At 26.5% G+C, this 27,377-nt stretch overlaps 7 protein-coding genes across 7 annotated transcripts; 3 read left to right on the forward strand and 4 right to left on the reverse strand.

The window, feature by feature from the left end:
* Window positions 1–696: 696 nt before the first annotated feature.
* OCT59_021512 (uncharacterized protein) lies at window positions 697–1,064 on the forward strand (the record flags this gene model as incomplete). The annotated part of the gene is made up of 3 exons (XM_066146577.1): window positions 697–827; window positions 903–975; window positions 1,053–1,064. The coding sequence occupies 3 exons, from the start codon at window positions 697–699 to the stop codon at window positions 1,062–1,064; spliced, it is 216 nt and encodes a 71-aa protein (XP_066005700.1).
* A 5,005-nt stretch (window positions 1,065–6,069) lies between these two features.
* OCT59_021513 (uncharacterized protein) lies at window positions 6,070–7,161 on the forward strand (the record flags this gene model as incomplete). The annotated part of the gene is made up of 3 exons (XM_025325261.1): window positions 6,070–6,580; window positions 6,662–6,739; window positions 6,818–7,161. 3 exons carry the CDS (start codon window positions 6,070–6,072, stop codon window positions 7,159–7,161), a joined length of 933 nt encoding a protein of 310 aa, XP_025182029.1.
* A 28-nt stretch (window positions 7,162–7,189) lies between these two features.
* On the reverse strand, window positions 7,190–8,819 carry OCT59_021514 (uncharacterized protein). Its single transcript, XM_025325262.2, has 5 exons — window positions 8,432–8,819; window positions 8,242–8,337; window positions 8,081–8,149; window positions 7,876–8,012; window positions 7,190–7,794 (listed from the first exon to the last, which is right to left on the reverse strand). The coding sequence occupies exons 1-5, from the start codon at window positions 8,649–8,651 to the stop codon at window positions 7,408–7,410; spliced, it is 909 nt and encodes a 302-aa protein (XP_025182030.1). The 5' UTR covers window positions 8,652–8,819; the 3' UTR covers window positions 7,190–7,407.
* A 688-nt stretch (window positions 8,820–9,507) lies between these two features.
* Window positions 9,508–11,736, reverse strand: OCT59_021515 (uncharacterized protein; the record flags this gene model as incomplete). Its single annotated transcript, XM_066146580.1, has 11 exons — window positions 9,508–9,836; window positions 9,927–9,992; window positions 10,066–10,221; window positions 10,298–10,439; window positions 10,505–10,634; window positions 10,710–10,834; window positions 10,926–11,005; window positions 11,071–11,233; window positions 11,303–11,422; window positions 11,490–11,588; window positions 11,665–11,736. The coding sequence occupies 11 exons, from the start codon at window positions 11,734–11,736 to the stop codon at window positions 9,508–9,510; spliced, it is 1,482 nt and encodes a 493-aa protein (XP_066005701.1).
* Window positions 11,737–12,667: 931 nt separating this feature from the next.
* On the reverse strand, window positions 12,668–14,893 carry OCT59_021516 (uncharacterized protein; the record flags this gene model as incomplete). Its single annotated transcript, XM_066146581.1, has 11 exons — window positions 12,668–12,996; window positions 13,087–13,152; window positions 13,228–13,383; window positions 13,462–13,603; window positions 13,666–13,792; window positions 13,865–13,989; window positions 14,075–14,154; window positions 14,221–14,383; window positions 14,453–14,572; window positions 14,640–14,738; window positions 14,822–14,893. 11 exons carry the CDS (start codon window positions 14,891–14,893, stop codon window positions 12,668–12,670), a joined length of 1,479 nt encoding a protein of 492 aa, XP_066005702.1.
* Window positions 14,894–16,866: 1,973 nt separating this feature from the next.
* Window positions 16,867–19,142, reverse strand: OCT59_021517 (uncharacterized protein; the record flags this gene model as incomplete). Its single annotated transcript, XM_025315813.2, has 11 exons — window positions 16,867–17,262; window positions 17,353–17,418; window positions 17,493–17,648; window positions 17,731–17,872; window positions 17,935–18,061; window positions 18,133–18,257; window positions 18,331–18,410; window positions 18,485–18,647; window positions 18,718–18,837; window positions 18,904–19,002; window positions 19,071–19,142. The coding sequence occupies 11 exons, from the start codon at window positions 19,140–19,142 to the stop codon at window positions 16,934–16,936; spliced, it is 1,479 nt and encodes a 492-aa protein (XP_025182034.2). The 3' UTR covers window positions 16,867–16,933.
* Window positions 19,143–21,930: 2,788 nt separating this feature from the next.
* On the forward strand, window positions 21,931–26,250 carry OCT59_021518 (uncharacterized protein). The gene has a single exon (XM_025315814.2). The coding sequence runs from the start codon at window positions 21,967–21,969 to the stop codon at window positions 26,128–26,130; it is 4,164 nt and encodes a 1,387-aa protein (XP_025182035.1). The 5' UTR covers window positions 21,931–21,966; the 3' UTR covers window positions 26,131–26,250.
* Window positions 26,251–27,377: the final 1,127 nt, after the last annotated feature.

A 27,377-nucleotide genomic window follows, 5' to 3' on the forward strand; every position in this document is an offset into this window, starting at 1 on the left:
TTCAACCTCATAGCTGATTCGTCGTTTGGTACCTTCTATTAAATGTAATAGTATAGAAAGTATTTCTCATCTCAAACTTCAAAGAAAGTGAATTAAATGCAGTATTATTCATCATTTGAAAAATGACGTTGAAGATTACTTCAATGATACTCCAATGATACTTCAATGATACTTCAATGATTTGCTAGATGCATTTTTCTATATTAACGAATGTATAATTTTAAAGGATTAGTATAGATTTGATGGGTGTAGTAATACTTGTAAATTAGAACCAATAGACTTCTTAAAAGTAGAATGTGATTCACCACCAATACCATCACCAATTCTTAAAAAGTGTCGGGATGATAATTTTAAAGAGATTTTGAATGCAACATATTAGTAAATCAAATAAATCTGTGTATAACAGACAAAGATCTTATAATATTGGATATTCCGGGATATATTACAAATGATATATAAATGATATATCAAAGATTTAACATCAAGGAATTTTTAGATGTGAAATTATAGAGCTTCCCGATTGAAGAGTTGTTCCGCCAAGGTGCTGTCAAAGTTTGGACCTCGAGAATTCAAATAAATCAGATTCCCTCACAAAAAAATGGGTAGTGATTAAGTTTCGTCGAGGAACTTCAAAAAAGATGTGAAGAGGACAATAATATCCTCGTGTTATCGGACGGTATTCTAGTTAATGAAAGGATGGCTCGTGCAGTTTTCAAAGATCAATTATCTTACAACGACATCACGATCAATTTACCAATATTGAAATTATTGGCCCCATCAAAACAATCAAGAGCGAAAAAAACTCCAAGTCCCCAAAATCTGTTCAAGTATTTTGGATACAACTTTCTGGAAAAACACAAGATAATATAATATATTCTTATATATAAACTCAATGAAAAAAGAAAAAACGATATAAAGTTTCTTCCAAAAAGAGATAGAAAAGATAATCCAAAATATTCATCAATAAATTATCAGGTAAAGAATTTTAAAAAGTTTTTATATAATCATTTTTATACTTTAATAATAAATTTTTAAAATGTTTCTTATATTAGATATATCCATGAAACTTCATCACAATTACGAAAAATTTATTCGTTAAACCAAGTTTAGGTAAAATATTGGGATTTTTTTTTTGAGTCTTTTTTTTCGCAAAAATTCAGAAGAAAAACTTAATTTTTTTTTTAAAAAAAAAAGATCCCACAACAACAACAACTAATTGATCCCTACTGCTTTTCTGTATAATTACCAAATTATAATTATCAAACAGCACTACTTATTTATATAATATTTACATATAATTAAAACTAACTAAATTCTTTATTTAAATAGATTGTAAGTTATAAGTTATTTATTTAATTCTATTATTACTTATTATATTTTATATAATATTTACATATAATTTAAACTAACTAAATTTTTTACTTAAAAAATTATTTAATAATATAGGGTGTGGGTTATTTATTTAATTCTATTATTACTTATCAGCCATCGTAACTATAATCCTGCAATATCCCATTATTACATCTTCAACTGTTGGTAATAAATTTTATAATCCATCATATGAATTATCAGGTTCAGTTAACCCTGACACAATTATGATAACTAATTCAATTATAATAATTCTGGATGAATGATTAAACAAACGAGCAACTCAGATCATGAAAAGAAAATTTTTGAGAATAAAATTCACGTATTGAGCAGACGTTAAGTACTATTTCAAGTTCATGAACTATGGATCAAAGTAAACCTTTTATTAATAGATTAACAAAAGAGACATTTAAAATTGAATGGTGAATAACACATTATTTTGGACTTTAACTCACCCCTAAATATAGATATTCTCGCCTCTAGTAGATAGTTTACCTTGTTGTTTTGAAATTAATGATTTAGGGCTTTGTAGACACATAAGTAATATCATAATTGACGATGATGTCAATACCAAATACATTGAATCAATTAAATAATATAATATATATATATATAAGAGATAATTCTATTTTACTTCAAAATACAATTGAAGAAACTAATCTGCAAAAATGTAGACGATAGAGATATAAAATGAAAAATAATAACATCGATAGAAAATTTTCAAGAAATTCAATAAAAGAAGTGATGGAAATGGCAGTAATGAAAGCAATCATGTATTTATGGAGTAAGCTTTTAAATAATATTTAATATATTTAATTAATATATTTAATTAATATATTTAATAGATAATGTTTCATTTTCTTGACATTCTACTGTCCTCCAACAGCAATTTTTTTAATAATTCACCACTATTGTATATTATCCTTTGCTTTCTCTAAATTTTCTCTAAAATTCTTATATTCCTTCCATTCTTCCAATAACATAATTAATAGTGTATATTTAATTATATCGTTACTGATTTCATTATTTGTTCTCTATAACCACCTAATAATCGTATAACCAAATCAATTAGAAGTTATTTCAATATGACGTCCCCGGTCTGTTTCAAATAGAAAATTTGCTCAATTTCAAAACACCTATTTACAAATATAAACACTTATTATTACTCTTATTTAAACATCACCACATAATCTTGCTATTCCCTTTTACTTTACTTTTACTTTAATGAGTTTAATGAGTTTAATCCACTTAGTCCCTTATCCTTATCCTTACTTTAATCCTAATCCCCTTACTGGCACTTCATATAATATGGTCCAAAATATCATTGATTGGGCTTTATCGCATATAGAGAGATTATTTATAGCGGGGAGGGATACTTGGATGGTATATTGATAACAATCAGCTAATTGCCGAATATGATATAAATATTCAATTTTGATTAAAAATTAATTGGTTTAGCATTTATAATAATACAAAAAAAAATGTATATTTTATTCACGCAAATAACTCATAATACAACTCACAATACTCAGTAAGTACGTAAAAATTTGTTTAGCATTTCTGAAAATGTTATAATAATACAAAAAAAAAAATGTATACTTTATTCACGAAAATATCTCATAATACAATTCATAATACAATTCATAATACTCAATTTACTTTATTATTCACATTTATTCATAAATTACAAAAAAAAAAATAATCTATTTATAAAGTATATACTTTTATAATACAACCAAATATGAATTTTTTTCTGTAATTAGAGCGAAGATTCTTCGCGCAGTGTAATATTTTTTTCATACACTAATTAATTAAATGTGTCGACATACAATTCAGCGGTTAATCATGTGAAAAAGAGAGAACCATGAATAAATACAATAATATTTCGAAGTCAAGCACATAACAGATAAAGTCCCAACGAAATAAAGTCAATTGAATGAAGAATCTATTTAAATAACACGAGAAACAATCAAGAAAAAAAATTATAAATCAGGTTGAACAACATACTGGAATATTTATCAATTTTGAGAAATTCCGACCATTGATAAAGAGGAATCATGTTCCAGTAGAGGTTATCAGGATATTTAAGTTAAAATCTATAAAATCACATTAATTAACACATCATTTCACTATCGAAACTATCGAATTCATTCGTGAATGTCTTCAAAGAAACTTTTTAATTCATGGTAATTCTAACGAGAAAAGAATATCGGAAACTAGTAAGTATTTGAAAAAAAAACAAGGCCGAGAAAATGAAACATTACTTACTGTTCGCGATTTCATTCTCGAAAATTTTTGAACCGAGACTATGCTACAAATTTTTTAATATAAATTTAATATATTAACGTTCAGTTTACCTTCAAAAGGAACATATATGGTCGCATTTTATAATGAAGTTTGAGAACTTGGATATTTGTTTAAAGAACTTGAACGTTTCTTTTTGTGCAACCGCGGATATTATATCGAATCCGAGAAGCAAAAGTATCGACCTTGATAGGTCAAGGGATCGTTCTTTGATATACCAATAATAAAAAATAAATATATGTCTATCAAGAAACATATCGCAACTTCACCAATTACATATCATTGGTTAATTGGTAAATATCAAATTAAACACACGTAGAGATTATAACGATTATTCTTTCATGCTGATCAGTCTAATTCCTTGCTGCTAATTGAGTAGGATTAACTGAATCTCCTGGTGAAGAATGATCTTTCATTACTGGTCATTATACTGATCAGTCTGATTCCTTGCTGCTAATTGAGTAGGATTAACTGAATTTCCTGGTGAAGGATCTTTCATTACTGGTCATTATACTGATCAGTCTAATTCCTTGCTGCTAGTTGTAGGATTAACTGAATCTCCTGGTGAAGGTACACCATAAATATATTTAAAATTTTTTTATAATGAAAATAAAAGGGATTTATAATTTTTTTTTAAAAAAAAATTTTCGTACTTACTATTATTTATACTGTATATAATTTATCATTTATGTATATCTCACTACTAGAATTGGTGAATGATTTAGTATAAGTAATTTGTACAATTCGATAGTTGGTTCAATAAAAGGGTGTGTGCCGACTTTCATTATGCCACATGGACTTGAATGCCCATTTAGAATCGCCATCAAGAGATTTTGCGCACATAATTTTTATATTATGAATAGGGGTTGTCTGGCTTCGCTTTAAGCTGACGCTACCCTTATTTTAAGATTTATAAGCGGGGCTAAAAGATGGGAGATGTGGAGGAAATCTAAGTAATCTTTTTAGGATATTCAAAGTAATAATAAGATTATTTAATTACTATTGATCTTACCTATTGACATTCTCATTTTGTTTTTTTTAAAACAAGAAATTAAGGCATGGGAATGATGGGATCATTGAACTGATATGTTTCGAACGGTTTCGAACGAATTCAAATCTACGTCACCACATTCTGATTGCTTCAAAAAAAATTTTAAATTTAAATTTTATTTTGGCTGAAAAAAAATAAACAAATAAGTTAGTAATGCATCTCTAATTTGCATTTGAGATGAAAATTGTTAATTGTCAAGTCGATCACACGTAAAAATTAAAAAAATGGGGAAAAAAACTGTATTATTAAATGATCTGCACTAATGAACTCACGCCAACCAAACCGATAATGTCAAATTTGTCAATTTGTATTATAATTATTATAATTACAAAAAAAGAATTATCTTAACAGAATTTTATTCGATGAGAAAAAAAAAGAAATAAATAAATAGACAATTCAATCAATTGAAATAGATTTTTTTTTCTATATATATACACTGTTTATAAAAATAAACTATTTGTATATATTATTTGATTTATATTTAACACTGTAATTACATCACAATCTTTCGGAAAAGGCTCAAAAATTTCATTCAATTCTCGTTTTTTCCATTTGTAATTTAATAACGTCATAATAAAAAATATTTATATTATTTTTCCTTGTTTCAAATATTGTATATTACAAGATGATATTCAAAAAACATTTGTTAACAAAGAAAGGATCTTACATGATTTCACGTGACATGTAAATAATCGGCATAATAGTTTCAAAAAGAAAGATCAATCGTGATATAAATATTTATTTGATTTTTTTTTTTTTTAGATTGATTGTTATCTTTTTTAATCAAAAAGATCGTGGATTCGCGGTAACATTAAGATTTGCAATGCATAATAAAGTTCGTTTATGTAATAAAAAAGGTAATTTTAATTTTATAACTTTAAAAATAAAGTTTTTTTTTCTTCATTTTTTTTCAAAAAAAAAAAAAAAAAAAAAGAAAAAGGAAAAAAAGAAAAAAGAAAGTTATTCCATAAATCGGCTTTGTAAAGTAACAATATATTTTACCTTTATGATGAATTTTTTTTAAAAAAAAGTGGATATACGTTCATGTTCCTTTTTTTATACTTCAATGTCGTCATAGAATTAGACAGTTTTTAAATATAAAATGGTAATAAAATCCCGTCGGATTTTTTTTCTTTATTAATTTTTCGGTTTTACCGTCCACTCTCTCTCTCATACAAAAAATTCCTTAAGCTTTAAAGTAACGATCTTGAATATCTCAAAAAAAAAAGAAATAATAATTCCTATCTTTTAAAAAGTAAACATCTTAAAATATATACGCCTCTTAAATAAACTACACTTTTTTTTCCCCGTACTAAAACGCAAGCTGCATATATACATTTGATACTATGACTTCAAATGAAATCTTGGAAATCGCACAAAACTTGAATAGTTTAAAACCATTAAAAAAAGAACAGATTTTGTTGAACTCAACTAAAGAAAATCCAAAGATTTTTTCAAAAATCAATGATCTTATAAATGAATACAACGACATCACGATCAATTTACCAATAATGAAATTATTAGCCCCGTCAAAATTATCAAGAGCGAAAAAAACTCCGAGACCTCAAAATCTATTCATATTATATCGTAGAAATCTTTCAAAAGGATTATGTAAAATTAATCCAAAATCCGTAGGTAAATCTTCTCAAGTAGCCTCGTTATTATGGAAATCAATATCAGAACGCGAAAGGGAATTTTGGAGACAACTTTCTATAATAGCAAAGGAAAAACATAACACAATATATTCTGATTATAAATATGAACCCAATAAAAAGAAAAAACGAAACCGGTATAAAGTTTCTTCTAAAAAAATAAATAGAAAAGATAACCCCCAAATATTCATTAATACATTACCAGGTAAAAGAATTTTTAAAAAGTTTTTATATAATCGTTTTTATACTTTTATAAAAAATTTTTTTAAAATGTTTCGCATATCAGATCTATCCCCATATGTAAATGAACCTTCAACTACAATCTTGAAAAATGAACAAATTCATTCGTTGACCCAAAATTTAGGTAAAATATTAAAACTTTTTTTGACTTCTTTTTTTTGCAAAATTCAGAATGAACTTATTCTTAATTTTCTTTTAAAAGCTCAAAACATGTTACCATCTGTACCTTCACAACAACAACATCCACAATATCCACAACATCCATATCCACAACCATATCCACAACTACAACAACAACAACCAATCGATCCCTGCTACGTTCCCATAGAATTGCCACACTATTATTATCAACCAGCACTAACCGTCATACCTACAATTCCTACAATATCCCATCCTCAGTTTGTCATTACATCTCCAACTGTTGGAAATGAATTATACAATACGTCATATGATTTATCAAGTTCAGTTAACCCTGACCCGTTATTATTAAATCTACTCAATTATGATGACTCATTCAATTATAATTATTATTATTATTATTCCTAAATAAATATAGATCAATTTTTCGCATATTATATTATGTATATTGTATATACTGTACATTACGTTACATATACAGTACATTTATGTTTATTACTTCAATAATTAGTTTTATTTGTATAAATTTAGAAATAGAATTATTAGTTATAAGCATTAAACTCTAGAACTAAAATCTTTCTTATTAATTTCATTTATAGTTTAAAATTAAATATAACCTAATAATTTACTCTATACAGCTCAATTATATCTTCTTCAATCAGCAAATAACCCAGCAGAACTCCTATCTTTAATTCCACGTACAGCAGCAATCCAAATTAAAATAATTACAAGAGCTACTGTATAACCAATTAAATAAGATTGTAATACCAATCTTCTTCCTTTAGTAAACAAATTTTTAAATCTATACAAGTAAAGTGCAAGAAAACTTCCAACTAGTAATACATAAATTAATATTACTAAAGGTCCACTGGGAAATTCAATTGCAACTAGCCCATGTAATAACCCAAATAATACTCCCCCTGCTATCCACCATAGTGTTCCTTTTAATGAATCTATTCCATCATGTCTTTGTCTACGATATGCGAAAATTTGTGCCCAAGTTATTATTACAAATCCTACCGCGTATATATAATGTCCAGCCTATAAAAAGTTAATTTCACTATTAGTGTACCCAATATTTTATTTTTTTTTCCTGAAAAATAAAAAGAAAATAGTATTTACAGTATGTTCAAGATCATGTCGAAAATAATAAAGGACGTCATTAATTACAGGATATTGTTGTACAATTTCCGGATGTGCTGAGATAACATCTTTGATCGAGTGTTTGGCTATAATTGCTGTCGAATGCATTCCGGCACCTTTTGATGATTGATTATTATAAAATTATTACGCGGTTTGACCGATCAATCAAAAAATTTTGTCCTACCTTGTGCATAAAGTGCTGCGCCTATCAAGAACCATATATTTAGAAATTCACGTTCGGTTAAACCAGATACTAGAAAAAGTTCATCAACAAAATAAATATTTTTTGCTTTAAAAACAATAACAATAAAATTATTGAATTAAAATAATAATTATAATAATTACTAAAATTTCGACCCTCTTGTGTTTGATCATTAAACACTTCGGATGTCGTCATAATAATATATTGCAACGGAAGTGAAATTATAGGTTCCGAGAACCCTATTGATATATAAATATATATAAATAAACATGAATATAAATTTTTTTAATGGAATGACTAAAATAATCATAATTTTTTAAAATCTTCGCTTACGATATATGTCTGCAGCAACACCATGAAAGTCCACAAAAACTGGAATACAAGTAAATAACAGAATACAAATTGGAGCAACGATCAATAAAATAATAATCTTTCTATCGTAATTTTTACTAAGATGTATATTAGCTAGTTTTGGACTGGAGATTCCTAAACGAATTGATTCTTCAGATCTGAAATCATAACTGTGCCTAGGTGAATGTTGCGCCGAAGCCATAACTTTTTTTTTTTTAAAAAAAAACGAAGAAACGAGCCGTTCTTCCTTTTTCGGATAACACTAATTTTTTTTTTTTTTAATTCCTCTTTCTTATACAGTATTATTAATATAATTGTCTTTGAAAATTTTTAAAAAAGAATACAAAAGAAAGAAGTTAAAAAAGTTGATAAAAAGTTATTGCCACAAATAATTTGTTAATAAAATGGTGGCAAAGTTTTTTTTTTTACCACTATTGCGGAAACATTCCAATAAGTCGAAATTTTTTTGCAGGCGCTGTCCTTTTATTAGAAAGTCTAGAAAGTCTTGGCGTAAATATAAATTGCGTCAATTATATTTCATTTATGATGTTATATAATGTCTAATGACTTCATCCAAGAAATAAAGTGGTTGTTACACGAACTCTGCGTTCCATAATCTTCTCTTTAGAAAACTTCTATATTGTTTTTTTTTGTTTTAATTAAATAGAAATTATAATCAACAGGAAAATGTGACGCAGTTTAAGGCGCGGAGATCATATTATATATGAATGTGACTTAGACTTTTTAGGCTTTAAATTAATTATATTTATACTTGTATTTTACCTGTTATACCCTATTATGTATGGCTTTGATAAAAGAGTTTTTAATGTACTTTCATTGTTTTCTGGCTTTGCCTTTCAATCTTTGATCATTTTTTTTTTAAAGAACAAAGTCTTATAATTGTAACAAATTGATTGAAAGCATAGCCTCAAAACATGATCAGCCATATCTGAATTTAAAAAGGACACAATAATTAAAATCTTTTAATAATACACTTATATTTAAATATATCTTTATTTATGTAAAATATGTTATTTTATAATTTCAATTGCCTAATATTAAATTTCCTTTCTTTGTTCAAATATTAAAGATTCTTCAGGTGGATTAGAAATGGGACCAACCATCAACTTTTTTGGCATATTACCATTTTCAGTTCTAACATGATATTTTAATATAACATGATATAAAAATAATTTTAAAACTAAAACAGCATAAAATCTACCAGGACATGCATGACGACCTCCACCAAAAATCACAAAATTTCTATCAACTTTTGATGCTGAAATATTTTGTGAGACAAATTGAAATGGTTTAAATGATTTTGAATCTGGTCCATATTGTGATTCAGAAAATAAACAATCTTCTGAAAAGTCAAATACATTTCGTCCTATTATAATAAAGGAAATTAACAGTCGCAGGGACCAAGAGTTAACACGTTTAAAAGATAAAAAATTTATTAATAAATTTGCTTTTTTACCTTTGGGAATCGTATAACCATTTGAAAAAGTATAATGATCAGTAGTTACAGCATGAGGAACAATGACTAAATAAATTTAGATTAATATAACAAGCAGTTATAAATGAACAAATTGAATATGTTAAATTAGATATATTACTCATATCACCAGTATGTCGGAGAGATTCTCTAATGAAACTATCCAATTTTATCATTTTGTTAATATCATTTAAAGCAAGTTTTCCATTACATTCTTTGTTAAATGTTGATGCTTCCTCATATAACTCATCCCAATATTCGGGCCTACCGGCATAATCTTTTTAAAAAAAAGAAAAAAAGATTAATAAGTAAATAATAAAATTAGAAATTTTAGAGTAAAGGTGATATAATACCAAATAAAAGATTAGCTAAAGATTTTCCTGTTGTCCCGATACCAACAATAATTAAAAAAATCAATAAATCAGCAAAATAATTATAATTCACATTTGATGGAACAAAATCTGGTTGTGACATATAAAATTCCAATATATCATCCTATAAAAATAAAATTTTAATAATAATAATATAATAAATAATTAAAGTTAAAATTAAATTTATACTACAGATGGTTTATATGAATCACCAAGAATTTTCTTTTGTTGAATTCGATTTTCAACTACAGGTTTCATGCGGTTTATAAGAATTTTTTTATGCTTTGCAATTGGACTAAATCCAATTAAAAACGGTAATCTATAAATTTTAAAGAAATTTTAAAGTGAGTTGTAAATAAATTAGATGATTAAAAATAAAAAAATTTATATTTACGAAATTACAAATTCGTGTAATTTCTGATGAATAAACGAAAGGAATGGTGGTAAGAAAAAAAATCGATTCATATCATCAGTTAATACCGCAAATGTGTGAATAACATCCTCATGTTGAGATGCTTCCTATATTTAAAAATTTTAATTAAATTATCCAGGTTTTAAAATGGCAAGATAACAAGATTTATACTAGCAAGATTACTAAAATCATACTTACTTCTCCTATACAAATATTTGCAATTAACTTAGCAGTAACATGATTAGTAAAATTCCAAATCGGTTTAATACTCCTAGGTTCTTTAAAAAAAAGTGTATTTTAAAAAAAGGAATATTTATTTCTCTAACAAACTTTATATATTTACCATTACATTCTCCAATCCATTTATCTAGACAATAGAGGATATTTTTTTGCATTTTATCAAAATGTAATGATAATTTTCCACTAATTTGTTCCCTAGTAGTTTTTGCATGAAAATCGGTAATATCAAATGGATTATGATCTAAAATAAAATGAAAAGGCGCCAACTAATAATAATAATAATAATAATTAAATATTTTTTTAATATTTTAAAATTTTTACTTTAAATTAATTACCTCTTTGAGTACTTCAAATGAATCAAAATTTTCATGAGCTTTAGTTACTTCAGGTATATATTTTTGTGCCACAACAGTCGTTACTCTTCCAAATATAATAATATTAAAAGGTTCTCCGTACTAAAATTAAGGTAATATTTAATTAATTTACGATAAAATTTTAACCAAAAATTCATTTGAATGATACCTCTTTTAAACATTTTTTAATAAAATTTTCAGTGTTAAAGAAATAGCTGAACGTATGGCCAATCACTGGAATAGTGTATGGGACAAGAGGGGGTTCATTCTAAAAAATAAAAATCAATTTTATTTTTGATAATGATTACAAAAAATTATTTATAACAAAAATAATGCATACCTACCTCACTAAGTCTTGGTGATTTGATATAAATAAAAACGATTAAAAGAAAAATAAAAGAAAGCAACGCAATCATTATGATCTTTTAGATTGTTAAAAATTTTATAATATTCGTTTTGAGAAAATTTATTTTATTTCCTTATTTGAAGGAAAACAAAGTTCATATTAATAATGATAATGCAGTAATATAAATAAATATAAATTCACTGATCATGATCAATTGATAACTTGATAAATAATGACTCACATTGATCTTTTTAATTTTCAGTTAGTCCTAAAAAGACAAAGTTCTTATATATTCCTTGTCTAAATATTAATTTTAAAACTTGTATTATACGATTCTATAATTTGATTCAACAATGATAATACTGTATTATTGGTTGAAAGACCTAATAAAATATAAATCCCGGATATTCCTTTGTTAAAAGAAATCAATGATTTTTTTTTTTTGAAAAATTATCGTCTCAACCTACAATTGTTTCACCATTTCAACTAAATAAATAACTTTTTATAATAAAAAGATTAATTAATTATTTTGTAATTTTTATTAATTACTCACATAACGCTTAATATCATAATACTGTTTATAACACCAAATGCTTAGTTAATTAATTTGTGAAGCTGATCAAGTATAAAAAGAACTTTGGAGACCCTGTCGGTAAGTGTCGGTTAAAATGATCGATTTTCGCGTTGAAAATTAAAAAAATCAATAGGTGGAGATCATATTATATCAACTGTATCATGTGCAATTTATACTTGTAATTTTACCTGTTATAACCTATTATGTATAATGTACATTATTAAATTTTGTAAAAATCACGTGATAGGAGTACAAAAATCACATCAATTCCTGCCCCTATCATATTAAAATCTAGGGGTTATATATATATATATTGATCGCATAGTCCCCAGCCAGCCATATTTGAATTTAAAAAGGATGTAATAATAATAATACACTTATATTTATTTATATAAATATGATGTTATACAATTTCAATTGCCTAATATTAAGTTTCCTTTCTTCGTTCAAATATTAAAGATTCTTTAGGTGGACTAGCAAAAGGACCAGTCATAACCTTTTTTGGCATATTACCATTTTCAGTTCTAACATGATATTTTAATATAACATGATATAAAAATAATTTTAAAACTAAAACAGCGTAAAATCTACCAGGACATGCATGACGACCCCCTCCAAAAATCACATAAGTTCTATCAACTTTTGATGCTGAAACATTTTGTGAGACAAATTGAAATGGTTTAAATGATTTTGAATCTGGTCCATATTGTGATTCAGAATACAAACAATCTTCTGAAAAGTCAAATACATTTCGTCCTATTATAATAAAGAAAATTAATAGTCGCAGAGATCAAAAGTTAGTACGTTTAAAGGACAAAAAACTTATTAATAATTTGCTTTTTTTACCTTTGGGAATCGTATAACCATTTGAAAAACTAAAATGGTCAGTAGTTACAGCACGAGGAACAATGACTAAATAAATTTAGATTAATATAACAAGCATTATAAATGAACAAATTGAATATGATGTTAAATTAGATATATTACTTATATCATCAGTATGCCGGAGAGATTCTCTAACGAAACTATCCAATTTTGTCATTTTGTTAATATCATTTAAAGTAAATTTTCCATTACATTCTTTGTTAAATGTTGATGCTTCCTCATATAACTCATCCCAATATTCGGGCCTACCGGCATAATCTTTTTTTAAAAAAAGAAATAAAGATTAATAAGTAAATAATAAAATTAGATATTTTAGAGTAAAGATGTTTATAATACCAAATAAAAGATTAGCTAAAGATCTTCCCGTTGTCACGATACCAACAACAATTAAAAAAATTAATAAATCAGCAAGATAACTATAATTCACATTTGATGGATCAAAATTTGGTTGTGACATATAAAATTCCAATATATCATCCTATAATAATAAAATTTTAATAATATAATAATTAATTAAAGTTAAAATTGAATTTATCTTACAGATTGTTTGTATGAATCGCCAAGAATTTTCTTTTGTTGAATTCGATTTTCAACTACAGGTTTCATGCGGTTTATAAGAACTTTTTTATGCTTTGCAATTGGATTAAACCCAATTAAAAACGGTAATCTATAAAATTTAAAGAAATTTTAAACCGACTTTTTTGCGTTGTAAAGATAATTTTAAAAATTTTATATTTACGAAATTACAAATTCGTGCAATTTCTGATGAATAATCGAAAGAAATGGTGGTAATAAAAAAAATATATTCATATCATCAGATAATACTGCAAATGAATGAATAACATCTTCATGCTGAGATGCTTCCTATATTTCAAAATTAAATTAACCAAGTTTTAAAATGGCAAGATAACAAGACTTATACTAGCGAGATTACTAAAATGATACTTACTTCTCCTATACAAATATTTGCAATTAACTTAGCAGTAACATTATTAGTAACATTCCAAATCGGGTTAACACTCCTAGGTTCTTTAAAAAAAAAGTGTATTTTAAAAAAAGAAATAATTATTTCTCTAACAAACTTTATATACTTACTATTACATTCTCCAATCCATTTATCTAAACTATAGAGGATATTTTTTTGCATCTTATCAAAATGTAATGATAATTTTCCACTAATTTGTTCCCTAGTAGTTTTTGCATGAAATTCAGTAATATCAAATGGATTATGATCTAAAATAAAATGTAAAGGCGCAAACTATAATAATAATAATAATTAAATAATTATTTAATATTTTACTTTAAATTTTTATTTTAAATTAATTACCTCTTTGAGTACTTCAAATGAATCAAAATTTTCATGAGCTTTAGTTACTTCAGGTAAATATTTTTGTGCCACAACAGTCGTTACTCTTCCAAATATAATAATATTAAAAGGTTCTCCGTACTAAAATTAAGGTAATATTTAATTAATTTACGATAAAATTTTAATCACAAATTCATTTGAATGATACCTCTTTTAAACATTTTTTAATAAAATTTTCAGTGTTAAATAAATAGCTGAACGTATGACCAATCACTGGAATAGTGTATGGGACAAGAGGTGGTTCATTCTAAAAAATAAAAATCGGTGTTATTAAATTTTATTTTTGATAATGATTACAAAAAATTATTTATAACGAAAAATAATGCATACCTCACTAAGTCTTGGTGATTTGATATAAATAAAAACGATTAAAAGAAATATAAAAGAAAGCAACGCAATCATTATGATCTTTTAGATTGTTAAAAATTTTATAATATTCGTTTTGAGAAAATTTATTTTATTTCCTTGTTTGAAGGAAAAAAAGGTCATATTAATAATGAAAATGAAAATAACGCAGTAATATAAATAAATAAGTATAAATTCACTGATCATGTTAATAACCATTCCATTGATTTTTCTCTTTTACATCATTTTACGTTTAATATTTCAGTTAGTCCTAAAAAGACAAAGTTCTTTTTACTTTTATATATTCCTTAAAAACGATTCGTTTTACTTCTATAATTTGATTTAACAATGAATCTACTGTATTATTGGTTGAAAGATAGTGAACGAAGATATTTTTTTTACTGCGATAATCAATAGGAATTAATGCTACCAATGATATTAGATATCTGTTGTACCTAAATCTGGATATTCCTTTGTTAAATTACCAGAAATGGGATATTTTACTAATTTGGTAACATTATGTTTATTATTTATTTCTAAAGAATATACATGTATTGTCTCAATGAAAAAAAAAATGTAAAAATAAAAAATGGATGCTGGAGAATGAACAACCTAAAAATTATTGCCAGTGCTTCTGAATTTGCCAAAAACGTCAGTATAAAGGGGAAATGCCAGCTCGAAGATCGTGCAAAAATTATGGCGTGGGTGGTTTTTGTATAAAGGCAAAATATATATTAACTGCATATCATCACGGCTCATTGGATTATAATGAATAGGAAAGAAATGTGCTTCAAACAAATTATGAATGCCAAGTTTTATAAAATTCTTCGTATAAAATCATTGACCTCTTTGGCCGAAAAATAATTAGCCGCAACGTGACCCGGACCCAGCTCAGGCGTAGATCGTCGTGGAATTCCAGGGAATTTTCTGATCAGCAATCAGGAATTCGGCTCCGTTTTTCGGCAAACTACACCATTATAACTTTTCAGTCATTGTTTTCAATCGGTACTAAATAAATTTGTTGTTTTTTAATTATAATAGCCACTGGTCCACGTTATCAAGGAATGATTTTATTTTCAACAGCTAGTAAAAATTACAGAATTACTGATACGAATTTCTCTATAAAAAATTTTTCAGATAAATGATCACTCTAAGTTTCCTTGGATCATTTATCCAGAATTTTTTATAGGGTTTATGAGGATCATTTGATCATTCTAGAAGTATCGTGACTATGACTTTATAGAAATTGGACAAAGTCATATGATTTAAAAAGGACGACCAAAGCATACTAGTTATATACTAGTTATCATGCTAAGGCCTCTCTTGAAGAAAATTTTCCAGATTTTAGAATGGCCATCAATTTATGAGAGTGATCACGAAAGTAGAAACGAATGCCAAAAAATCGATGATCTGTAAAATAAAATAATTTTTTCTTACAATTGTGGAAACGCTCTAATAAGTCGAAATTTCTTTGAAGACTTGGAATAAATAAAAAATTGCGTCAATTGTATTCATGGGGTTATAATAAAAAAATTGATTATTTTTGTAATTTTTATTAATGTTAATTACTCGCATAATCATATAATAAACGCTTAATACAAAATATATCATAATACTGTTCTTAGTGTGTTTAAAAAAATCAACAGTAAAAGAATTTTGTACAAATCACGTGATAGGAGTATATATTGCCATTTACCCCAGTATCACCGACACTTTTATAATTAAAATTCCACCCCCACGTGACCGGTGACATTTAAAGGGATGTGAAAAAATAATTTTGCGAGGCAAAAAAAACTAAGTCCCTCAGATAAATATAAACAGTGAAAACGCGGTGGGTGTGATGCCGGTGATGAATATTACAAAATCACGTGGGGGTGGAAAAAGTGTCGGTGATACTGGGTAAGATATATATTGCCACAAAAATCACATGCCCGATCATAGGGGTTTTTTTTATAGGAGCGATGTTTGATCGCATAGCTCCAAAACATGATCAGCTATATTTGAATTTAAAAGGACGTAATAATAATAATACACTACTTATATTTAAATATCTTTATTTATATAAATATGTTATTATACAATTTCAATTGCCTAATATTAAGTTTCCTTTCTTCGTTCAAATATTAAAGATTCTTTAGACGGAAAAACAAAAGGACCAACCATCAACTTTTTTGGTGTATTACCATTTTCAGTTCTAACATGATATTTTAATATAACATGATATAAAAATAATTTTAAAACTAAAACAGCGTAAAATCTACCAGGACATGCATGACGACCCCCTCCAAAAATCACATAAGTTCTATCAACTTTTGATGCTGAAACATTTTGTGAGACAAATTGAAATGGTTTAAATGATTTTGAATCTGGTCCATATTGTGATTCAGAAAACAAACAATCTTCTGAAAAGTCATATACATGTCGTCCTATTATAATAAAGGAAATTATTAGTCGCAGAGATCAAAAGTTAGTACGTTTAAAAGATAAAAAACTTATTAATAAATTTGCTTTTTTACCTTTGGGAACCGTATAACCATTTGAAAAAGTATAATGGTCGGTAGTTACAGCACGAGGAACAATGACTAAATAAATTTAGATTAATATAACAAGCAATTATAAATGAACAAATTGAAACATGTTAAATTAGATATATTACTCATATCACCAGTATGTCGGAGAGATTCTCTAATGAAACTATCCAATTTTGACATTTTGTTAATATCATTTAAAGTAAATTTTCCATTACATTCTTCGTTAAATGTTGATGCTTCCTCATATAACTCATCCCAATATTCGGGCCTACCGGCATAATCTTTTTTTTAAAAAAAAAGAAAAAAAGTATTAATAAATAAATAATAAAATTAGAAATTTTAAATTGAAAATGCTTATAATACCGAATAAAAGATTAGCTAAAGATCTTCCCGTTGTCACGATACCAACAACAATTAAAAAAAATAATAAATCAGCAAGATAATTATAATTCACATTTGATGGATCAAAATTTGGTTGTGACATATAAAATTCCAATATATCATCCTATAATAAAATTTTAATAATAATATAATAATTAAGTTAATTTAAAATTGAATTTATCTTACAGATTGTTTGTATGAATCGCCAAGAATTTTCTTTTGTTGAATTCGATTTTCAACTACAGGTTTCATGCGGTTTATAAGAACTTTTTTATGCTTGGTAATTGGATTAAAACCAATTAAAAACGGTAATCTATAAAATTTAAAGAAATTTAAAGCGACTTTTTTGCGTTGTAAAGATAATTTTAAAAATTTTATATTTACGAAATTACAAATTCGTGCAATTTCTGATGAATAAACGAAAGAAATGGTGGCAAGAAAAAAAATCGGTTCATATCATGAGATAATACTGCAAATGAATGAACAACATCTTCATGTTGAGATGCTTCCTATATTTCAAAATTAAATTAACCAAGTTTTAAGATGGCAACTTACTAGCGAGATTACTAAAATCATACTTACTTCTCCTATACAAATATTTGCAATTAACTTAGCAGTAACATGATTACAAACATTCCAAATTGATTTAATACTCCTAGGTTCTTCAAAAAAAAATGTGTATTTTAAAAAAAGAAATATTTATTTCTCTAACAAACTTTATATAATATCCACTTACCATTACATTCTCCAATCCATTTATCTAAACTATAGAAGATATCTTCTTGCATCTTATCAAAATATAATGATAATTTTCCACTAATTTGTTCCCTAGTAGTTTTTGCATGAAAATCGATAATATCAAATGGATTATAATCTAAAATAAAATGTAAAGGCACAAACTATAAAAATAATAATTAGACAATTTTTTAATACAAATTTTACTTGAAATTTTTATTTTAAATTAATTACCTCTTTGAGTACTTCAAATGAATCAAAATTTTCATGAGCTTTAGTTACTTCAGGTATATATTTTTGTGCCACAACAGTCGTTACTTTTCCAAATATAATAATATTAAAAGGCTCTCCATACTAAAAATAAGGTATATTTCATTAATTTACGATAAAATTTTAATTAAAGATTCATTTGAATGCTACCTCTTTTAAACATTTTTTAATAAAATTTTCAGTGTTAAATAAATAACTGAACGTATGACCAATCACTGGAATAGTGTATGGGATAAGAGGGGGTTCATTCTAAAAAATAAAATTGGTTTTATTTTTGATAATGTTTATAAATAATTATAACGAAAAATTATGTATACCTCACTAAGTCTTGGTGATTTGATATAAATAAAAACGATTAAAAGAAATATAAAAGAAAGTAATGCAAACATTATGATTAATTCAGAGAAAATTTATTTCATTTCCTTGGTTGAAAGAAAAACAAAAATGAAAATGAAATTAACACAATAATATAAACAAAATAAGTATAAATTTATTTCTGATCATGTTCTAATTCCTGCTAAATATTTAGTTTATTTACGTAATTTTTAATAGTTTAATAATAACAATTCCATGACTATTCCCTTTACATCATTTTACATTTAATACTCCCATATTCTTCCGAAGTTAGTCCTAAAAAGACAATTACTTTTATAAACATATCAATTTTAAAAATTTGTATTATACAATGAATCATGATTTAATTTTACGAACAATGATATACTGAAAGATAATGGACGAAGATGTGTTTTTTTTTACCGCGATAATTAATATGAATTTTAAAATACTACCAATGCTGACATGCCGTATCAGATGTTGTTATGCTTAATAAAATATAAATCCGCATATTCCTGCTGATAACGATCGTTCAAAGGAATATTGCTTTTGATGAAAAAAAATGTCACGCGGCATATAATAATCTACTTCGCCAGAAATGGACTAATTTTACTAATCTTGTACCGCCTAAGTACGTAATATTACTAAAATATATAAAGTTTATGGTTACGTTTGTTTACTAGCTCCTCAATGAGAAATTTCTATAGATTACACAAACTCACAAACATTTCAAATATGTAAAAATAAAAAATAATGGATGAACAACCTGCAAATGCTTCACGTGATTGACGTGATTGTGCAGTCAATGTTATATGTCTCTTTCAACAATGATTATTTCCCAAGCACACAAACAAAAACGTGCATATTTACTGATGAAACAACATTTCAGCTTCTTTGAAAAAATACTGCGGAACGTCATTAAATGATTTGAATTTTACTAATTATTTATATCTTTCTTGAGTATCACAGATCAATAGATTACAAATGAATGCTTCAAACAAATAAGTTTTGCGTAAAATTCTTTTAAAAGACGTCAAATCAACGCATCCAATCATATCACTTCTAGAGGTATCGTGACTATGACTATGATTCTATGAACTAAAACTTGTAAAAACCGAACAAGTCACATGATTTAAAGAGGTGCAATGATCCAAGGCCTTTCTTGAAGAAAATTTTCCAGGTTTTAGAATGGCTATTAATTTATGAAAGTAATCATGAAAGAGTAAAATAAAGAAATGGATACCAAAAAATCTTGGATGATCAGGAAAAAATTTATGGGCGGAGGAATAGCAAAATTATTATAATTAATCTTTCTAAATTCAATGAGACGATATTATAATGATGACGTATACTATACTATATTTCCACACAAAATGATCTTCCCCCATTTGAATGTTTTACCAATCAAATAAAATTTTTTTTCATTTTTTTATTTTTATTTTTATTTTTTTTTTATCAACTTCTATAATCAAAAAAGCCTCACCTAAGCTGTACCAGATAATCAACAATTTCCAAATATGCAAACATTTGAATTATGTAATTTATATTTATTTCATCTCATTTTCTCTCATTGCGAGTTCCTTTATTTAGGGATGGTTCATGCAAATGCATGCATATTACAAAGAAAAAAGTTTAATCCAGATTTCTTTTTTGGTTGTAAAAAAAAAAGTTATTTTTAGCCGAACATTAATTTTAATATTCGGATGTAAATAATTATAGGATTTTCAAAATCATATATATTAGTATCTGTCGATTCCCAGATTTACAAGGTAATAACATAAGTGGACAAATTAAAGGGATAAGAAATTTATTTTGTTTTTTTTTTCTTTCAAAAGCTAATAAAAATTCGAAATATAGAACGATAGACGATCATCGGAAGAAGTTAACTTTCTAGAATTTTGAAACCTTAAATTTAATCTTTTTTATCCCTAATCTACTTCAAGTTCTCAACCTTATCCTAGATTAACTTCACGTTTTAATTCAAAAATAGTAATAAAATCTGCAAGTCGGTTATTTATTGTTACAAAAATAGAACCTACATCTCAACTTCTCATATTATTTATCACAATACCTAATCTCAAAAAGTACATACATGTATTACATCTGTACAGAAAAATATTAAGAATAAATAATATTACAGCTCAAGGTTTAAAAACAATTTATAACGAAATTTCACCTTACTTTTATATTATTCTAAAAAAAAAAATGTATATCGCAGTAAGAGTGAAGTTTCGAATCTATATAAATGAATAACAATTAGTTTCCTTATAGAAAGTGAAATGGCGTTCCGATATTTAATTGTTATCCAAGTTAGATTAATCATATAAACGTACGTTACTCAAAATATGCTGTGTTTTTTTACTCCTCATTTTCCTCATTTAATGTTTATAGGGTTAAATAAAGTAATGTAGCATATGACATGATTAATTCATAGTGATATAGCCAATTAAAGCAAACTTGGATCGTTTATATTTGAAACACAAGAATTGTTATTGTATCATAAGGAGATAAGTATTGTTGGTTGTGAAAGGTTAAGGAGCGCCATTTTTGTTTAGTGGTTTGACCATCGAATTGATTGGAAATAAATTTTCTAAAAAAAAAAATAATAAAAGCATTGTTCGTTCTAAGTTATGGAAAATCACTACTCTTTCTTAAGTCCCTTTTTTTGATTGAATTATTTTTTTTTTTTTTTCCTTTTCTTTATAGAATATATATCACTTTGATAGTGGTGTGTATTCATTTATATATATATATATATATACACTTTACATACTTTAAAATTTTTATTATTATTATTTTATTATTATTTTTTTTTTATTTATTATTTTTTTTCTTTTTTTTTTTCCTTAACCCATCGATTAAAATTTACAAAATTTCAATATGAGTGATATAATGAACAAAGAAGAAATAATAAGAGAAGAAATAGTTGATGATATATCACCAACACGAACAAATACATACGTTGAGGATAATAGGGATACAATATTCTCTGATATAAGTAATTCAACTTTGGTCGAATCAATACCGAGAATAATAACAACGAACGTTGATGGTAAAGAAAAAAATGTTGAATTCACTACAGAAGAACAATATAATGGCAAAAGAAAAACATCAATATATAAACCTGTACAAAAACCTCCATTACAAGTATCTCCGACATCAGTTTTTCATATCTTCAGATTTGCGACATCTGTCGATTATTTTTTAATGACATTAGGAATGTTTTTTAGTGTATTAAGTGGTTTACTTATACCATTAATGACACATTTATTAGGAAAAATATTCGGCGCTTTTACAGACAAACAAATTGGTGCTATAACAAATCAAGTATTTGAAGAAAAAATAAAAACATTATTATTCCAATTTTCATTATTAGGAGTAGGATCTTTTGTGCTTATGGGTTCAATGATAACATGTTGGATGTGGACTGGTGAAAGACAATCTAAAAAAATGAAACAAATTTATTTCAAATCTTTATTAAGAATGGAAATAGCATATTTTGAAAGAGATGATGTAACTTCAGGAGGTTTATTAACTAGTGTAAATAAAGATACTGAAGATGTACAGGCTGTCATTTCAGAACATATGGGTTACTTGATACAAGATGTTGTTACAGTTGTAAGTACATTTGTATTAGCATTTATTAGTCATGCTATACTTACACTTGTAATATTAGCTTCTATGCCATTATTGCTTCTCTCATTAGCTTACACTTCACGTAGAGCTAGTCCATTAATTGTACAAGAACGTGATATTTTTGTTCAAGCCGGAAATGTATTAGAAAATGCGTTATCAGCTATAAAAACAATAAGAGCATTTAATGGTGAAGAAAAAGAAGAGAAAAAACATCAAAATTATTTACAAGCTGCAAATAGTGTTTCGTCAAGTTTAGCTTGGACATATGGTTTAAGATCTGGTTTAACTCAATTTCTCATATTATCATTATTTGTACAAGGGTTTTGGTTTGGAGCCACTCTTGTAGCCAATAAAAGATTAGCTCCAGGTGAAGTTTTAAGCGTATTTTATTCCGCAATGTTAGGATTAGGTGTTCTTAAAAACATTTTACCTAGAATAGTTTCAATTGAAAGAGGAAAAAATGCTGTTAATTCTATAAACATTTTATTAGAAAAAGTCGCTTTAATGGAATTAGAAGCTTTAAGAGGTTTTAAATTATCAAAAATCGAAGGAAATATTGAATTTAATCAAGTTAGTTTTTCTTATCCAAGTCGTCCTGATACATGGGTATTAAGAAATATTGATTTATATATACCAGCATATCAAACAACAGTATTCGTAGGTGAAAGTGGTTCAGGAAAATCTACAATAACTCAATTAATTCAAAGACTTTATGAACCTGAAGAAGGTTTAATTATGTTAGATGGCCGGGAGTTAAGAATACTAAATATTTCTTGGTTAAGACAACAAATTGGTGTCGTAAGCCAAGAACCCGTACTTTTTGATGATACCATATTCGCTAATGTCGCTTATGGTAGAGCAGATTATTGGAATACCACTATGAAAGAAGTCGAAGATGCTTGTAAATTAGCTTGTATTCATGATTTCATAATGGAATTACCTCAAGGTTATGATACTGGCTTGGGTGATATGGGTAAAAAATTATCAGGTGGACAACGACAAAGAATTGCCATCGCACGTGCTTTAATTAAAGATCCTGCCATACTTATTTTGGACGAAGCATCAAGTGCATTGGATATGACCTCTGATCATATGGTACAAAAAGCTCTTGAAAATTGTAGAAAGAATAGAACCACAATTGTTGTTACTCATCAACTCAAACATATTGGAGATTCAGATTTGGTTTACGTCATGAATGAAGGTGAAATCGTTGAATCTGGTACAAAATCACAATTGTTGGATATTAAAAATGGTTATTATAATAAACTTTCAGTAGACCATTCCCCAAATCCTAAACGTCGTACTCCTGAATTAGATAGTATTAATAAAAGATTAAATTCACATGAATCTCAACAAATTTGTACAACTCCTACATCATTAAAAGCCAAAAGAGTCTCAGCAATGAATTTTTTATCAGCTGATCTTTCTTTATCCCCACCACCAAGTGCCACTTTCAGTCGAAAATCATGGTATTTTGAAGATCCTATGGATATGGACATGTTACAAGGAAGTGCTACCGCAGCATTTTCTAAAAGGAATGAAATAAATGATAATAGTACCTCAATAAATGATATAATTAGTTATTATGAAGATAATGATGATGGCGTAATAATCGATGTTTTAGTAACAAATCCTGATGAATCGAAATCCGAAAATACAGAACAACAAAAATTTAAATTTCCTATTATTAAACTCATAAGAGAGACCATGGATAATAAATCATTTTATTATATTGGAATAATAGCTACCGTCATTAATGGACTTGTCATGCCCGCATTCTCATTCGTATTAGCAAACTTATTAAATACTTATTCAATAGCTGATAAAGATAAACTTATGTATGAATCAAGAAAATTCGCATTATACGTTCTTTTGATTGCCATAATAAATGGTATATCAACACATTTTAAATATTACTTATTAGAAAGAGCATCAGAAAGGTGGGCAGTCCGTTTAAGACATTTAGGATTTGGAAAAGTATTACGTCAACCACAATCATGGTTTGATAAACCAGAAAATGCTACCGGTAAAGTAACAACGATATTGACAACAGATACTGAATCATCAAAAAATTTAATAGGACAATTCGCTGGTAACATAATACTTGGATTGATATCACTATTTGGTGGCATAATATGGGCATTTGCTGTCGGATGGCAATTAACTTTGGTTGGATTTGGATTAGTACCACTATTACTTATTATATCCGAATTACAAGGTTTCATTCTTCAAAAATATGAAAAATCACAAAAACTTGCAACAGAAAATGCTGCAAACTCTTTTTATCAAACAATTTCAAGTTTACGTACGGTATTTTCTCTTGCGATCGAACCTGCTATGGAAAATAAATTCCATTCATCCTTAGAAAAACCTTATAAAATTGGTGTTAAAAAAGCATTTATTTGTGGTTTTACTTCTGGATTTTTGGATTCTTTATCATATTTAACCAAAGTTGTAACATTTGGATATGGAGCCAAATTAGTTTCCGATGGAGTTTATGATCTTCAAACAATGCTCGTAGTTTGGACCTTGGTTATATTTTGCACTACATCAGCATCTCAAATGCTTGCCACTATTCCGTATTACGCCAAAAGTAAACAAGCAATTAAAACAATTGATAAAATTATTAATTTACCAGTGACATCAAATACCGAAGGTATTAAACCTAATCATATTCAAGGTACAATTGTATTTAAAGACGTTAAATTTTCATATCCAGAAAGACCCGATACAACAGTACTTAATGGGCTAGATTTAACCATACATCAAGGTCAAACTGTTGCATTAGTAGGAAGAAGTGGTAACGGTAAATCAACTGTAGCAGCTTTGTTACAAAGAATTTATGAACCAACACATGGTAGCATTATGTTAGATTATGAAGATTTAAAAGGTTTAGAATTACGTTGGTTAAGAGAAAATGTTGGTATAGTTAGTCAAGAACCAGTATTATTTGATATGACAATTGCTGAAAATATTTCTTATGGTAAAGATGATGCTACTAAAGAAGAAATCGAAACCGTTGCTAAACAAGTTAATTTACATGAGTTTATACTTAATTTACCAAATGGTTATGATACTAAACTTGGTTCATGTGGTTCTCAATTATCTGGTGGTCAAAAACAAAGAATTGCTATTGCTAGAGTTTTATTAATAGATCCTAAAATATTGATATTGGATGAAGCCACAAGCGCTCTAGATACAACTAATGAAGCCATTGTACAAGAAACTCTTAGTAAAGTTCAAAAAGGTCGTACAACACTGGTTATCACTCATCGTCTTAAAAGTGTAAAGAATTCGGATAAAATTGCTTTAGTTGAGGGTGGTAAAATTCTTGAATCTGGTACTCATAAAGAATTAATGACACTTCGTGGTGAATATTTTGAATTAGTTAGAAGCGGTAATTTGTAAAGAGTAGTGCTTGAAAAGGAAAAAAAAAATAAAAATAAAAATAATTCAATCAATTTTTGTCCCTGGTGGACAATTTATTTTTTAAAAATTACAACTTGAAAGAATAGTCTTAATGTATTGTTTTATGAGGTAAATTTAAGTAAAAAAAAAATTACATCAAAAAAAATAAAATAAAATAAATAAATCTATTATAATCCATCTACATTGTATTTTTCAGTATAATAATCTTTTACGCTAAAAAGTGATAAAAGAATTTTTGTGTTATAATTAAATGGTTTTGTGCAAGTTTTTTCGTGTTGTAACCTAAAATGGTTTGGATTTACGTATACAAGTCGACTTTTTTGCACAGATTTCACTACACAGTATTTCTCAATATCTGGTTCAATATCTTTTAATTTAATTATCTTCTGGAAAAGTTATTGATATAAATCTTCACATTCTTGTTCAACTTCTTTTAAAAAAAGTTGTTGATATAATTCTTCACATTCTTGTTCAACAAGTTGTTGATATAAATCTTCACATTCATGTTTAATTTCTTTTGATATTTCTTATTCTTTTTGTTTATTTTGATATAAAAAATCTTCTGATTCAATATCTTCCTGTTCAATATCTTCTGATTCAATATCTTTTGATTCAATATTTTCTGATTTAATATCTTCTAGTTTAACATTTTCTGATTCAATTTAAAAATATCATTGAATTAATTGTTAATATAAATTATTTACTAGTTCAATATCTTTTGATTCAGTATCTTCTGATTCAAAAGAAAAAAGTTCTTGTTCTAAAATACTACTAGTTTTTTAATAAAAATAAATACCTTGTTTTTTATTACAATATAAGTTTTCTGATTAAACAGAAATTTTGTCTCCCTTAAAAAGTAATAAAACTAAATAATATTAAGATTATTACATGTATCTATAGGTAATATTAAAGTAATGATAAAATCACTGCTAAAATCCAAAAATCTATGATATAATGATTTTCCAATATTTCTTAAAATTACAATTTAATTCATTACCTAAATTAAATATTTCAGTTTCAATATCATTAATTATTTCACAATTCTTAAATATTAAATTCAGTATTTCTTGTTCTTTTTATTTATTCAATATCTTCTAATTCAATTTGAAAAAATTATTGATATAAAAAATCTTCTGGTTCAATATTTGGTTCAATATCTTCTGATTCAATATCTCTTATATACAATACTGCCTAATATATTATTGAAACATATAATCCATAAAATC

The sequence above is a fragment of the Rhizophagus irregularis genome, chromosome 30 (assembly GCF_026210795.1).
Source record: "Rhizophagus irregularis chromosome 30, complete sequence".
Classification (NCBI taxonomy): domain Eukaryota; kingdom Fungi; phylum Glomeromycota; class Glomeromycetes; order Glomerales; family Glomeraceae; genus Rhizophagus; species Rhizophagus irregularis.